This window comes from Necator americanus, chromosome I, assembly GCF_031761385.1.
Source record: "Necator americanus strain Aroian chromosome I, whole genome shotgun sequence".
In the NCBI taxonomy this organism is placed as follows: domain Eukaryota; kingdom Metazoa; phylum Nematoda; class Chromadorea; order Rhabditida; family Ancylostomatidae; genus Necator; species Necator americanus.
The window spans coordinates 10,949,830-10,964,743 of record NC_087371.1 but is presented as its reverse complement, the minus strand read 5'-3'; the positions used below and the strand labels follow the sequence as shown (position 1 = coordinate 10,964,743).

The 14,914-nt window shown below is 42.7% G+C and overlaps 3 protein-coding genes across 3 annotated transcripts in view; 2 read left to right on the top strand and 1 right to left on the bottom strand.

Annotated features, from left to right (window-relative positions):
* RB195_005127 (uncharacterized protein) overlaps nucleotides 1-1,082 on the top strand; it is a gene marked incomplete at both ends in the record, with an annotated part of 52,615 nt that extends 51,533 nt beyond the window's left edge. The window contains one exon of the mRNA XM_064177436.1: nucleotides 937-1,082. Within this exon, the coding sequence (XP_064034560.1) occupies nucleotides 937-1,082 (146 nt within the window). The remainder of the gene's footprint in view (nucleotides 1-936) is intronic.
* A 1,805-nt stretch (nucleotides 1,083-2,887) lies between these two features.
* Nucleotides 2,888-6,852, bottom strand: RB195_005126 (uncharacterized protein; the record flags this gene model as incomplete). The annotated part of the gene is made up of 3 exons (XM_064177434.1): nucleotides 2,888-2,985; nucleotides 5,265-5,308; nucleotides 6,689-6,852. 3 exons carry the CDS (start codon nucleotides 6,850-6,852, stop codon nucleotides 2,888-2,890), a joined length of 306 nt encoding a protein of 101 aa, XP_064034559.1.
* Nucleotides 6,853-8,010: 1,158 nt separating this feature from the next.
* RB195_005125 (uncharacterized protein) lies at nucleotides 8,011-14,403 on the top strand (the record flags this gene model as incomplete). The annotated part of the gene is made up of 5 exons (XM_064177433.1): nucleotides 8,011-8,054; nucleotides 8,113-8,226; nucleotides 10,061-10,160; nucleotides 10,218-10,340; nucleotides 14,302-14,403. The coding sequence occupies 5 exons, from the start codon at nucleotides 8,011-8,013 to the stop codon at nucleotides 14,401-14,403; spliced, it is 483 nt and encodes a 160-aa protein (XP_064034558.1).
* Nucleotides 14,404-14,914: the final 511 nt, after the last annotated feature.

The window sequence follows — 14,914 nt, the reverse complement described above, 5'->3', positions numbered from 1 at the left end:
TTGACAAACTAACTAAGTGGGACGGCTGCTTGCTAGCGCGCTCGGAAGCAGTGGGTTCCGAAAAATACATCGCCGATGAGACATTGTACAGCGTCCGAGCCGAAAGAAACTGATCCTCGTGAATAACCTCGAGGCGGAGGTCGCAGAAAGTTGGTGCGATAGTGACCGCATCCGGCGCTCCTTCGAACATCTCGAAAGTGCGTCACGCGATTTTTCAACGAATTAGGCCCAAGACCAAGAATTAGAGCTGGTAGATGGATTCCTGCAGAGTATCGGACGATGTAAACGCAAATTTGGCAGCTCTACGGAAAGTTGAAACAGAATTGTTCTCAATTTGTTCCCGTTGTTCGAGGAATCCGAGACTAAGTCAAGGCGGCGTTCGCGGTTAGGCTGCACATCATAAATCCATATGAGGTTTTTCAGTGAAACCAACGACTTTTCGTACCCTCTGTACGAAATGATGACGTTGATTGCTTGCTGATACAGTACTATGCAGTAGAAGGGACGACGATAGGATCCTATGGTGAGAAAGTACTTTGCCTCAATGATGACTCTTGTCCCCCCATCCCGTCGAAACCACTTGATAGAGAACTCAACTTATGCGTTCGATGATAGTCTTTATGATGACAGTGTAATGGCTGCTCGATGAGGTCTTATTTATTGCCCCGACAAGCACCTGAATGAGGTAGCATCTTTCAGATGCTGATATTCAGTGAGTGCAGCTACCGGATGCACTTCACCCTCAGGCAGTTGCGAAAACAAGGCCAGGTTGATGCTGAGATGAGTCTTACAAGCACCTTCTCCCAGCCGATAACCAGGCGGAGGAAGGTGCTCGTAAGACTCATCAGGCATCCGAAGTCTACTTGTAGCAGGGCTGCGAGGAACACACACGGAACATGGGTTAACGAACTATCCCGACGAGTACAAATGCTTTAGGGAGTGCTTTAGGGATATTGGGTCTTCGTCGGTCGACGGAGACTGCCGCGTCCATGATCTCTGCTATGTTGCCCTCTGTGGCGTTCCTCATAGTTCCTGACCTAGACCACCGGGAACCCGAATTAGACTCAGTAGACAACGCGTAAGCGGAGGACCCATCACAACCTGAAGAGTTACTTTTAGATGCAGGCACAACATTAGTGGCGAAAGCTACAGATGAAAGCTTGTAACAAGTGAAAGATCCGAAAGGTTCTAGTAAGGAAGAAAAATCTATGAAAGATCCACGAGGATATATAAGTGTGGTTGCAAGAAGAAAAGTCTACTCACTACCAAGGCGTCAAATCAAACGTTCTGAAAACGTTCTGAAAAAAAAATTAATGCAAAGTAGCTTGTGGGAAGAAAAACCATAAGAAATAAAAACGATGTACAAGAGTGAATAAGGGAAAGCTGAATAAACGCCGCGTATCACGAGATTGATATAGCGTGGAAATTTGATCGGAAGCATACAGTCCATTGAGCAGATTACAAATATGAGCATGGGCCCGCTAAATTACCCCTAATCTTCCTGAAAAAGAGAGTGGGAAAAGGCGTTCCCACAAGGGAAGGTAAAATCTGCCACACTTACTCGTTCCCGTTCCCTAACGTTGGTTTTTTACTTGAATATGCTGCTTAGTAGACCTCATTGGGTTCCCAACCGCTTCCAGGTGAATGCGGCGCAGAGGTGGCGCGTTATCTCATAGAAACAGAAGTCGTTTCCAACGCACTTTTTAAAGAACGATTAGGGGAAGTACACACTCGTAATCTACACCCCAAATTTTTCATTTTCCAGAAGATTTTCACACTACGTCACTTTCGTGATGCGCTGCCTTTAAAAAAGGATTTGGAAAAAAGGCCAAGTACGCACAAACATATAAAAAAATACCGGAAGTAGAAGAATGTCGAAACGATTGTTATGTCGAAAGAAGATTAGCAGTGGAAAAACATCACAGAATAGGAAGAAGCAGAGTCTATAGCCATATGTATTCGCGATGATCCATTATATAGAATGAACATGAGGGGAGGGGACTACGCAGGGGTTGTGTTATAAGTTTTGGAATCCCAGCGTTCAAGTTCAAATCAAGTACGATTTCGCGGCGTTTCTCATTAAGAACCCATAGCCGAATAAGTGCTAGCGGAAGAGGCTGTCGGTAGGGCCGAGCAGGGACATCTTAGGCCACCTGTGATCATTAAGCATTCCCAACCATCGCCACTTCACTGAGGTCGTTTCCCAATTGTATTGCAATTACGTGATCAAGGTGGCTTCTAGTAGAAAACGTAAAAACGAGTAACATAAAGGTAACAACGTAGCAACGCAGGAAGTGGAAGAAAACATGAAAAAAGTGCTGAAAATAAAAGAGAACGTAGAAAATCCGTAGGAACACTAGAGTATTAGAAAAAAACATAAAGTTGACGTTGCGAAATAAAAGCTGTGAGAAACGTTCTAGAAAAACGTAAAAACGAAAACGTAGCAGTTGGAAGACGCAAAAAATTTCTAGATTAGAATGTAAATCTTGTAAATGTAACCTTCAAGTAGGTGTTACTAGATGTTTCCAAATAGTGTCAGTAAAAAATTAAGAAGAAGCCGTAGGCAATTAATACATTTAAAATTCGTCATCTTGCTCCATAATAATATAAAAGCTGACTAATTATCGTTTAATGTCGTCTTTCAACCGTAAGAATATTTTCTTATGATAACTATTTCTTCGACTTGCAAGCCCTACATCTATACTAACAATACCAGACAGCATTAAATCACGTAGTTATTTATCTCTGTCGGCAAATTAACAGAATACAGATCAATTTTGTTCTAAGTAATTCATACCCTGTCTTCACACTTCAGAATCGAATATGTTGAGGTGCAGTACTTAACTCGTTAATCAAACAATAAGCTACACAGGTAAAAAATAACGTTTCAGGTGGAGTGCATTTCGAAGTCGGTGATTTTACAGGTGGTCCTTCCTGCTGCTGCAGCCAGCCATAATAATCCTCCACGGCGAGGTCCAAACGCTTCTGGAAACGCATACATTTGTAGGGAAAAATGTGTAAACAAACGGAGAAATCACCCGCACTTCATAAAAACTGTGAGAGGGAACGCTTATTTAGTGTTGTTCTAAATGTAGACAACAGAATGGAAAGTTCACATCAGTACAGGTATGCGCATTACTTTAGATTTCTCCAAATTCAGTCTAACGAGAGGGACTATTTCAGATCTTCGATGACTTCTTCGAGAAATATCCGTGCATACTAGAGCACAATTGGATTCGGCTGGACCGATATGGTAACAAAGCTAATGGTGTGACTTATGACCTGAATTAGCAATATGCTCTCCGTTCAATGAGTTCAGCAGCTGCTACAGGGTTGCCAAACACTGCGACAACACAAAACATCTTACGAGACCACAAGTTACAAGCACTATTCGTCAACGACCGATTTGATTTTATTTGTGTATTGGAGGAGTAGATTCTGAAAATAAATATTTTATGACTTTGCTTTTTATTTCACTACGTAAGAATATAATGAACTCCAGCTTGTAGCCGGAGAAAGGGCGCGAGTGCTTGGAAAATTTGCTGGAGAAAGTAGTAACAAAAGGAGACACCGTTCTTCAGATAACAGACAGAGCACTCAAAAATACTTTTTTCTACATGGAATTTTTTCTAGAGCATCGTCAGCACAGAAATGGAGTTAAGCTCGATAGCATACCAGGCCATCTAATACAGTTTGCCAGTGGAGAGAACTCTCTAAAACTAGAAAGTAAGGGTATGTATTTTATTCAGCTTTTATTCACGTTAATAAATAGCGGTGAGTCGGCGCAACTACAGTACAAAGGCTAGTTTGCGAAGCGCTCCTTTTTCATCTTTGTCGGGAAAAATTGGCGATGCAAAGGAGAGTTTCAAAGAAGAATGGCAATTCCGTAGCTACACAACCACCAGAGCAGTAGCAAATACGTTCTGCCAATAGAGAAGATTTGTAAGTGAAAAACATATAGATGATAAATATTTGCACAAAATTATGTAGAAGATATATATATTTATACAGAATATTTGAAGTATTTAAGATATTGTAGTGATTAGTAAAAGTTGCGAGTAAAAGTTGTTTTTACAGAAATGAAACTTCCCATCATTTTCTATTTCTGGCATTCTTGACACTTCGTGGGCAATCGTTTGATATACCTCCATATGTGAACGATCGATACTTCGTACTGGGGAGATGGCGTACCGTGTGAAGCACGTTTCTTACCTTATTACAGGACCAGGGATCCTGATGGACAATAAAACGGGCAGGGCGGAAGGAGCGCAATGTTCTGCTGCTTGCTGGTATTAACTGCGTCGTATCGCAGTTAGCGATAGCCCTTAAAGGCATCACCCCACGAATCTGGGGTGGTGCAGATTTCAGGTGGAGTATTCGAATACGAGATGGGAGACTATGGAGAGGGGTGATTCCGTCCATTTCTTGCTAATTAAAAAAAGTAAAAAACGGCCCGGAAGATGCGGCGCCGCACAAGACTGGCGCGCTGCAATCGAACCTCTTGTACAAAACGGTGCGCCAAAACGAATGAAGCCGTATCTTCCGGGCCGGCAATTAGCAAGAAATGGACGGAATCACCTCCCTCTCCGTAGTCTCCCATCCCGTATACGAATACTCCACCTGAAATCTGCACCACCTCAGATTCGTGGGGTGATGCCTTTAACTGCCATTTCCTCTTAGGATAAGGCGGGAGCTGTGTGTTCCTGACAGTACGCACCAGATTTCGCGAAATCTTGAGGTGAGTCAAAGGCACTCACATGTGTCCCGCGAAACCCATATTTGAATTCAGAATTCCGCGAAACTGCGAGACTCGCACGTGTAAGACTGCAGATTAAAAGCAGTGCCTTACGAAATGACGATGTTAGAGCCTCTGTAGGCAAGCATGGAGTTAGAAGTATAGATTACAAACATGAACGTGACCACGCTCAATTCTTACTATTCATATTCTTATGCCGTGGGGCTACACTTATTTTCGTAAGCTATGTTCGAATTCTCTGTTTCCCATCTGTTTTCGACACAAAGTCTGTTTCTTGACGTGCTTTTTTTTAAGCATAAAAAAAGGAAACCCAGGATCAAGGAAGTGCTGGGCAAAGACAAAAAAAGATAGAACGGCGATCAAGCGCAACTCTGCCCAGAACGAAACACACAACAGCAAACCAATAAGGCCAGAAGTAATCCAAAACAGTTGAAGGTAACAATAAATCTTCATGGAATGCAAGCCTCGCAATTACTCAGCAATACAAAACAATCGAACATAAACAGACCTTGCACTGGGGAACGATAAACAGGGAGTATTCTCCGGGAATGCCTCCGAGACGTTACTTGTTCAATGATAGGCGACCATAATCATGAATCGAACGACGGAGGCGCAGACAAAAGCCCTAGATGTTCTAATGGCCGCAGAGACGCAAAGAACTGCGCAGTTATATGGAAATATGTCAAGAAGAATGGTTTGAGTTGTTGAAATTAGTAAATAAATTAAAGAACAATGTTATTGAAAGTACATGCCATTTTGCGTGGTCTTCTAATAAAAGAACGGGAACGAGTTTTGTCTAGATATCACCTTCAGGAAGTATATAAATCTTGTCAAATGAACTCTTTTTCTTTCAAGAGATCAAAGATACAGAAGGTCCATTTGTTAAAAATAAATTGGACTGCAGAAAGCATGGGACACACAGGATGACGATAATCCTCATTCCGGTACTTCTGAAAGCTGGAATGTTCCGTTTCTGTTTCGAAAATGTACAGTTAAAAATGTTCATTTTGACCTCACATTACAAGATTCCAGTGGATGTACAAGATTCTGATTCTAAAAGCAGTTTAGTAGCTCGTGAATTATATCATAGCCGGTGCTGCAGCGTACGATCAGCAGTGGGCGGACAGAGTTAGCTGCTTGGGTAGTCACGACTGTGAACCTTTACACTAAGTTCCATCGCTAATTGCTCTACCATGGCAAGATCGGGCTATACTCGAAAATCCGCCGGGAAACTCTTTACGAGCACCCAATCAAGACTACCACAACGCATTCGCAAATAAATATCGTGTTGTTGCGCTAGTTATTGGACCGTACCATCCAATCTCTTACTTCGCGTATCTTCTCCGGATTTAGCCTTGCGCACCCTCACTTATTAAAACACTAGGTCCAGATTATCACTCTGTACTCAATCTGAACTCTACACTCATCCTCGGTGCTTCTCGAAACTCTCTACATCACTAATTAAACAGTTTTGCTGCAACTATTACTGGTCAGTACTACTAGTAGAAGTCCCTGGTCAACAACAAAATCAGCAACACTGTGTCGGAAATTCGACACAACTCGACATCTGTATAGTCCTCACCAAAACCACAACTTTTTAAGTTCCGACTGTGCTTCATCTGTACCTAGAAGTACTGATCACCTAACTGAGTCCAAACTAGACGTCAGACAAACCCGTCCATTCTACATGTGTTTTACACCGACGCCGTTTTTTTTTTGTCGTTTTGTCTTTCTCCTTTTTTATCTTTTTCTTTTCTTTCCTTTTGAACAAACAACAACTAATCTGCGAACGTAATAGTGCCTTGCTGCTCTTTCGCGTGATTGCCAACGGTTCAGTAAGAGCGAACAACGTTTTTAAAGTCAAATTAATCTTTAAATAAGGCACGACAAGTTTGCTGGGAGGACTGCCCGCTGCCCGCAGCTAAAGCTCACCCAGGGATCGCTGCTACTACAATAGTAACCAGGGTTCGCACGGTGAAGGCGGTCTTCAACGCAAAGAACTGTATGGTCTCGCCATAACTTCGACTTCGCTTTCTTGGGAACCTCCGAGATGAGCTCGGACTTGGAGCAGTAGTCCCAGTCGGCGGCGTTGCCATGCGTCCTTGGGCGGGCGGTGTCGAGCGAGTGCAGTCCTTTCTGGCAGCTCTGGACGTGGGCTCTTTCGAGCTCAGTGATGGGACCGTTAGGAGGCTTTGCCTCCAAAAGGAAATATTTTGGTATCACTCGGCTAGCTTGCGGATCCCATCATTTAGAGTTTGCACGATAGTTCGAAGCCAGTGCAGAGCCAGTCAAACTTTCCATTCCCTAGGGTTGCTAAATTGGTACCAGTCTCGCCTGGGACTTATTTGATAGGTTGGCCGGCTTCCGTAGGTCATTGTGTAGTTGGGCCAAAATAGCCTGAAATCTGGTGCAAGTACCGGCTGTGGACAAAGTTAAGGCCATCGCTGGCCCCATTCCGACTGCAGAAACGAGTGAAGCTAACGATGGTTCCCTCTCGATCGCAACCGCTGGCTTCAATGTGCCGTTCTGTAAGCGAGGACTTTGGAGCTTTGCGGTCGCATTGGCGCGACTGTATGGGCTAGGCACGACTTAGTGAAGTTGACATGGTTTTAAATTTATATCGAGCGCATTGGCGCAGTTTGATCAACGCAATATCTTTTCTTGTCTTCTATTCTTATTACGCCCAGGTAACCGACTGTTGGCTGAGATACGTATGACAATGAATGATTTTCAAGGGTATATATCCGTTATTAATAGCGACGAATGGATTGACTCTGTGCAAGCTCTCGCAAAAGATCGAGAAGGTTGGGCGGAGCTATGTTCAGGGAGGGCACAGCTCGGCGGAGATGCGGGTAATCGCGTCAGACGATGACATCAGCCCGCCGATCAAGTTAAGTAAGTCATATATCCGTACCTGCTCAAACAACACGAATGAATGAATTACTGTGCTTAGTCCATGTCCATGAACTACCATTGGAGGTTGAGGAAGGGAATAACCACTCAGATCTACTTGGAATCTAGAAAGCCGTAAACTACTTGGACGTTCCAACTAAGCTCTGGTAGAGATGACCCACAGATCGCAGCGTTTTCATAGCCCGCAAAACTCAGGTATTCCTGGTTACCTTTTGATAATTTCTTCTACCTCCGCCGAGTACGCGGATGTTGACATTGTCCTGTAAGCGTGTCATCCCTGTAACTCAGTTTCGAGTCTTACTAACCATTAGTGCATTATCTCCTGTTTCGATCCGTTTCGTATGACTGGAGGTAGGGCAGTATGGGTAGTTCGGCATGCAGAAAGGTAGGCTTCGGCTATTATTGAGCGAAGCCTGATTTCTTCAGATGCTCTTCTTTTTCAGAGAAGATAACATTAACGAGGACTGGAGAAAACTGCCCTCCGCTCGCGTCTTAACTTTCGCTAACAGCATGCTTAGTAAGCGAGGACGTGAGCAAGCTAAGGAGTGTGCTGCTAGGTGATTTGCACCTTTTTTTTCTTGAAGGCTTTTTGGAGCCAAAAATAGTGAGATTCTCATTATCGAGTTTTCTTTGGTAGTAGGAAGAGTTTCACATAGTGGGACAGCAAAGGACCTTTTACAAATTCCTTGCCTGTATCTAGCACTTATCCAGCTGGATAAAAGTGCTCGTAAGGTTATATGGAAAATGGGATTTCAAGCAAATAAATAAATAAGACTAGATTAATAAACCTAATTCTCATATTTGTTCTTTTCATTTTTTTACATGCGGCAACAGCACAAATACATATTCACGCTGGAAATTTCAATGTTCGATCAGGAAGCTGTCCTGAACCACTGTATTTATAATCCCATGGACATGTATTAAGGACATACTCTCTAGAATTACGTAGATTGGGGGCACAGAGTGATCCGTTCCCCGACGTAGCTTTTGTTTACACCAGGAGAATGATGAAATTAAGACTCCTAAGATGGATGAGAGGCAGCTTATCACGAAAATGGCGTAGTACGGAAACCACTGGGAACCGGAGAGTTCGGTTTGTAGGCTAGGGAACCTTACGTGGCTCCTCTCAACTTCCTCTAATCATCGCTGAAAACGAAGTGAAAGAAGGGGGTTCTTTCCTAATACGGTAAGTTGGGACTCACCACCCTCGCATATGCGCCGCATACGTGAGCGAGCGGTCGAAGATCAATGATGTCTCCTCACCAGCCTATTCAACTAAAACTAATGAATGGACTGCTAAGGGGACCAGAGCGTGTTCAGGGGACACAAGGGCTGTTCTCAGATACCTCGTAGGAAGAAACGCCGTTCCCATCCCTGTTTAGGGACGACTAGTGGGAATTGAGTGCCAGGTTCCGTAATCTGCAACCCGAACTCCACGGGTTTTCTAGGGTATCCGTACTACGTCTATTTCGTGATACACTGCGTTTAATGGTAAATTTCCCTCTCACCCTTTTAATTAACCTTTCACTCCTATATAAGGGACAAAATTCACTTCAATCATTTTCATCACTTGTGCAGGTGTAAACGGATGCTTCGTCGGATAAACTAGTCCAATCGTTTTGGTATACTAGTCCAATCGTTTTGTAGCGAAGTTCGGCTCTCTTCGCTCTTTTAAACGCAACTTTTATCACGAAACTGACCATGTCCCTGAGGGCGAATATAGAGTTTGGGATGTAGATTAGGTATATGAGCGTGGCCCCTCTCAATTCTTCCGCAATCATTCTCAAAAAAGACGTGAGAAACGGTCTCAATTCTATCGTGGTTCTTTTGAACGCCCACTCCCTGTAAAAGTGTTGCGTCCACGAGCGAGCGGTAAAAGGTTAATGAATTCTCCTCAGCAGTCTACTGAGGTAAAATTGGTGAGTAGTAAAAACGGTTTTCCGTGCCTTGTAGGAACAACAAAGAACAGTTCCACTGTCTGCACGATCGTTCGAAGGTTCGAATCCGCTCTAGTACTCACCAAGCCCTTTATTCCTCCGGGTTCGATAAATTGGTGCCAGACTTGTCTGGAAGGATTAAAAAACACTGACTCGACATATTGACTCGTAATTCACTGCATAGGGTAGTTTCACATTCGTAAACTTCAAACGATTCTGAATTGAAGTGGACGTGGCTGCGCATCCCAAGAGGTTTGATTGATGCCAGACACTTTATCCTTTATCCTTTTATGCTGCCTTTAATTGCAAGCCTACACGTCGGCCCCTATTGATAGCTAGATGGAATTTGACACCGAAAATAATCTCGAATGCTGGTTTCGAAACCAAAACCAATAAGTGAAGTGGGAACGTGTCCACACTGAACCTTTCTGTTGTTGAAGACAGAATGTTGCAGGTTTCGGGATGTCAACATAACGAACGTGTTTGCTTCTCCTTTCGATAGAACCATTGAAGCCGCTTCAATAATAGTTGCGGACAAGAAACTGTTGATTAAGGTGGGAGCTGAACGTGAACGTGAATTATTGTCTAGTTTGTTTGACTTGTCCTTTCAGCCGGAACCGGGGCTATGTGATTTGTTATTTTATAGCGATGGAACCCCTGGATTTTGGGTATCAGAAAAGCTCAAAGAAAAATATCCACTCGATGACACTAAATACGTCCCCGTTTTTACTAAGGTTAGTCATAATCTTCGTGTAAGGGTACAGATATGCAGAACAATTGGAGATGGAACGTAATGTTTAGATTGCAAAATCCAACAGCAAGATGTACTTCTTCCTAAAGGCACCGTACCAAAAAAAGTGGGCAGCATACCAAGAAATATTTTCCGAAATGTCCACAACAAAAAAGAACAATGTCCTTCGTTTGCAGTTTAGGCATAAAGTATGGATAAAGGATGAATTGTCTGCGTTACTCAATCCGGCTGGGATACCTCACAAGTCCCCCAGACAAGTCTGGTATCAACCCCGGAGGGATGAAAGGGTCATTTGGCGGTTTTGAACTATCGAATGATCGTGCAGTCACAGTAGAACCTCTTACTGACTGCGCTACACCCGTCACTCTATATAGTAGATAGGTTTAAAGGCATCACCCCACGAATCTGAGGTGGTGCAGATTTCAGGTGGAGTATTCGTATACGGGATGGGAGACTACGGAGAGGGGGGCGATTCCGTCCATTTTTTCCTAATTGCCTTAAAAAAAGGCCCGGAAGATACTGCTTCAGGCGTATTGGCGCACTATTTTCTACAGGGAGCTCGAGTGGAGCGCGCCAGTCTTGTGCGGCGCCGCATCTTCCGGGCCGTTTTTTACGACTATTAGGAAGAAATGAACGGAATCACCCCCCTCTCCGTAGTCTCCCATCCTGTATATGAATACTCCACCCGAAATCTGCACCAGCTCAAATTCGTGGGGTGATGCCTTTAAAGGTGGTAGGGTGACGAGCTAATTATCCATAAGAACCTCGCGCAAAACAACCTTTCCTTCATCTAATCCTTCTACGAAGCACCAAAGAACAAGCCACGTGTGCGACAGCAGAGCTGCTTTGTGCCAGTTGTCCAGTGATTGTCAGCTCTCTCACAGACGCGACGCGTATCCCAGTTCTGCGTACGTGTCACGTTGTAAGGGGGATTCCGTTTGACAGGGCCGATTTCCGCTCATTCTTTGGACAGTTGGGTGGAATTCAGCGTAATCGCTCCCATACTTGTAACCTACTCTCTTAATCCTGCCTCTTGGTGGAGAAATCCCGACATCGTCAGATTAATGTCCCCTGCCTTGAAACTATGCACCACCTTAGAGCAACAACAGTTCGATTTTGCAATGATTGTTGTGATGAGATGGATTCACCACCAAGCGAATTAATTTGAACTTTTTCATATAACAGCATAAAATTCCTAACATTGGGCTTAATGTGCTATAAAGTTACGAAGTCATATAAAGTGAAGCTCTCACTGTTTTATTTGGTTGGAATACAATTTCTTACCACAAAAAAAGAAAGTAATATCAGTACTTTCATTAGGTTTTCGTGAGAATTTAATTCTCGACGTTATTCATCATTCTGTTTACGGAAAGCTCTTATTAATGGCGAAAGAAGCGCATTTGTCTTACCTAATTTTTTCAAGCAAAACTTGCCCAAGATGGAATATGAAGACTATGCATGTGTAACAATTAGTACTACGATTAGTCGCCTGACAGAGAAATATAATGGTGTGCCTTTTCTTTCATTTTTATACTATTTCCATTACATTTAAATTTACATTTTCCACAAAGAATCGAAGTTCACCTAGCTGTAGTTTCAAGGGAGATTACACAAGCTGTGAATCGACTGCGTATCCTATATATGAAAAAACACTGTTGCGTATCCGTTACAAGTTGAGTGTAGTACGGTCAAAACGACATGAAGCACGCAAGCAATTGCGTACTGAGCTTCTTTCAAAGCACTTCGGTGGAGCGTAGCGGTTAGGAGCGTGGTGAAACCTTTGATGGGACCACCCATCGCTGCAGTTTTGCGACGATCCCAACTTGGTTCCAACTGCTGCCTCCACCGCGCCGTTTCGAGCGCGTACGCAAATGCACCGAAACTACAGTCGTGATTCAAGACCCGACTGTACAACAATTTCACCACCATCATATTAAGTTCTGATAAAATAACCACAAGCGTGTAATTCATGTTGTTATTTCCGATCGTCTTTTCTGGAATATTTTCAATTTCTCTGGCCGAGAAAAGTAAACTTTTTTCCATCGTTGTATGGTAGAGTCAAAACGACAAGAAGTACGGTGCAGTTGGGTAAGCAGTTGCGTTCGAAGCGTCGCGGTTACGATCGACAGAAGATCCTTGATACCACCGTTCGTTGATGCAGTTCGCGATGGTCCCACCTCAATTCGACTGGTATCTCTACCGCGCCGCATCGAGCGCAACCGCATACGCAACTGCACCGTGCTTCATGTCGTTTTGACCTACCTACATTACTTTTTAAAAAATTTAGTCGCTGTAACCCGCCAATTCCTGTCAGAACTCATTTAAACTCCTTAGTAGGGCCCAGCAAAGCATAAATTTTGTCGCACAAGGTCGTCGAGACGAAATTATTCAGCGCACAGATTTTGCGGCTTTGATCTCTCTTCAGATCGTTGTTCCGCAAGTACGGAAAGTGGTGAACAGATGACTTGGTTAGATGTTGGCGGGTGTAAGTTTGACTGGGTTAAATGTAGTTGGGGGGGGAGGACTCACTTTCACCCTTATTTTCCGACGCTTCAGCTCTACCTCTTTCCCTTAGTAACGTTATTTTACTTGTACATTTCTGCCGTTTTTCCTTAATTCATTGTTTTCCCACGTGTGATCAAGTCGAGGGCTCAAATAAATGAAAACACGGAGACAGCTTTTCCGTCCTAGTTACACCCTAAATGATCTGTGTGCTTCATAGGGAGCACAACCCATTGAGCGTTGAATGTACGACTGTACATCGACTGTAATCGTTTCAACTCGCAGCTACTAAGTTAACAAATGCGTAAATCGGAAGAAAAATCTTCAAAATTAGAGTTGGACGGCCTGTTTTGAAACTGTTGACCTATAAAAAGGTCAAAAAGTTGTACGTTTTGTCTAAAATGTCCACAACAAAAAGAATACCATCTTCCTCGTTTGCAGTTTAAGCATGAACTAAGGATAAAGGATAAAGTGTCTGGCGTTAGGGAATCTTCTTGGGATGCCCCACCGCGCCCACTTAAATTCAGAATCTTTTGAAGTTTACGATTGCGCGTCTAACTATAGAATTGAAAATATAAACTACTATATAAATATAGAAAACTATAGAAATGATTTGTGGGGCCGGCCGATGTATCAAGTCACCGTTTTTATTCTCCCAAACAAGTCGGGTACCAAATTCATCAACTTTGGAGGGAAGAAGTTCTTGGCTGGCATTAGCGCAGTTCCGAACCATTGGTCGCGATCATGCTGCAGCCACAGCTGGACCGACTCTTACCGACTGCACCACACCTCATCATTTCAAGCATAATATAAAAAAATTGCCGAATTTCACTGTCAAGAGTAGGGTCAAGCGTGTGTAGAGAATTTCTCAACAGGGGGTCGTAAGAGGGGTGTCGAATCAAGGGGGGGGGGATCGGAAAATTAAGAAAAAATTTAAGTAGGGGTCGGAAAATCAGAAGAAATTAAAGGAGCAGAGAGAATAGGAAGACGGGGTTGTCCTTTTCAAACAAACACATATTAAGGTGTACAAAATGAAGTGTAATTTAGGTATGCGACATTCAGCAGAAAAACAGGAGTGAAAACTGTTTCTTTTCAGACGTAATGCTGAAACTTGAAGGATGATCAGCAGTGCTTTTATCGCATATCAGAAGATATTCACAAATGAAACGTATTCTAAGGCTTTTTTTCAGGTCCCGATATCTGCGACTAAAAAATGCAAGAGTTGTCTCAAAGAAGAAAAAAACGTCAATGATGCATATTCAGTACTTGTGTTTTAATGTAAAAATTGTTTAATATAAAAATAAATGATATAGAATAAGTAATTTTTTTTAGTATTCGAATAAACGATTGAAGAAGACTCGCGGTTGCAGTTGAGGAAGACTATTGTAGCATAAAAAGTTAGGATAAAAAGAGGGTACACAAACCAAAAAATGATTTTTAAGGAATTTATTCTTCATAGTTCTGGTAATGAAACTACTGCCCTTTTTGAGCCAATCTTGAAGATGGGCGACTTAGCATTTTTTGCTGCTCTGACTGATGCTTGATGACGTCGGAGTCGCTTCGGTGGCACAAACCAAAACAATTGAAATCTTGAATAAATGTGATGCATAATAAATAAAGTGATAATGATGTGATGTGATAAAATAGGAAACCAATTATTTTAAATGCAATTAACTACTTGAAAGTTTTTGTTCTTTCAAAAAATCGACTTGTTGTCAAACCCATCAAATCTAAGCACTACAAAATTACAGTTCTACAAAACAAAATTACAAAATTATAGTCTACACTACAAAATTGTGTGTTACTAATTTATATGAAAGAAATGAAACTAACCAGAGGTGACTTCGTATTGAGTACCATAAAAGGCAATCTTCATAGCTTGCACAGTGATCCGGCACTCTTCGTCACAGCCAATTCAATATATTGAAGATCCGTAGTTGTACGGGAACGCAGCGTCGAAAATTCGCTTAGGAACGGATGACAAACGAGATCTTCAGAAGCTAACAGAAATGTAAGAGCACTAAGTAAAAGTAGAAGCATAGCTGCAATGAAAAG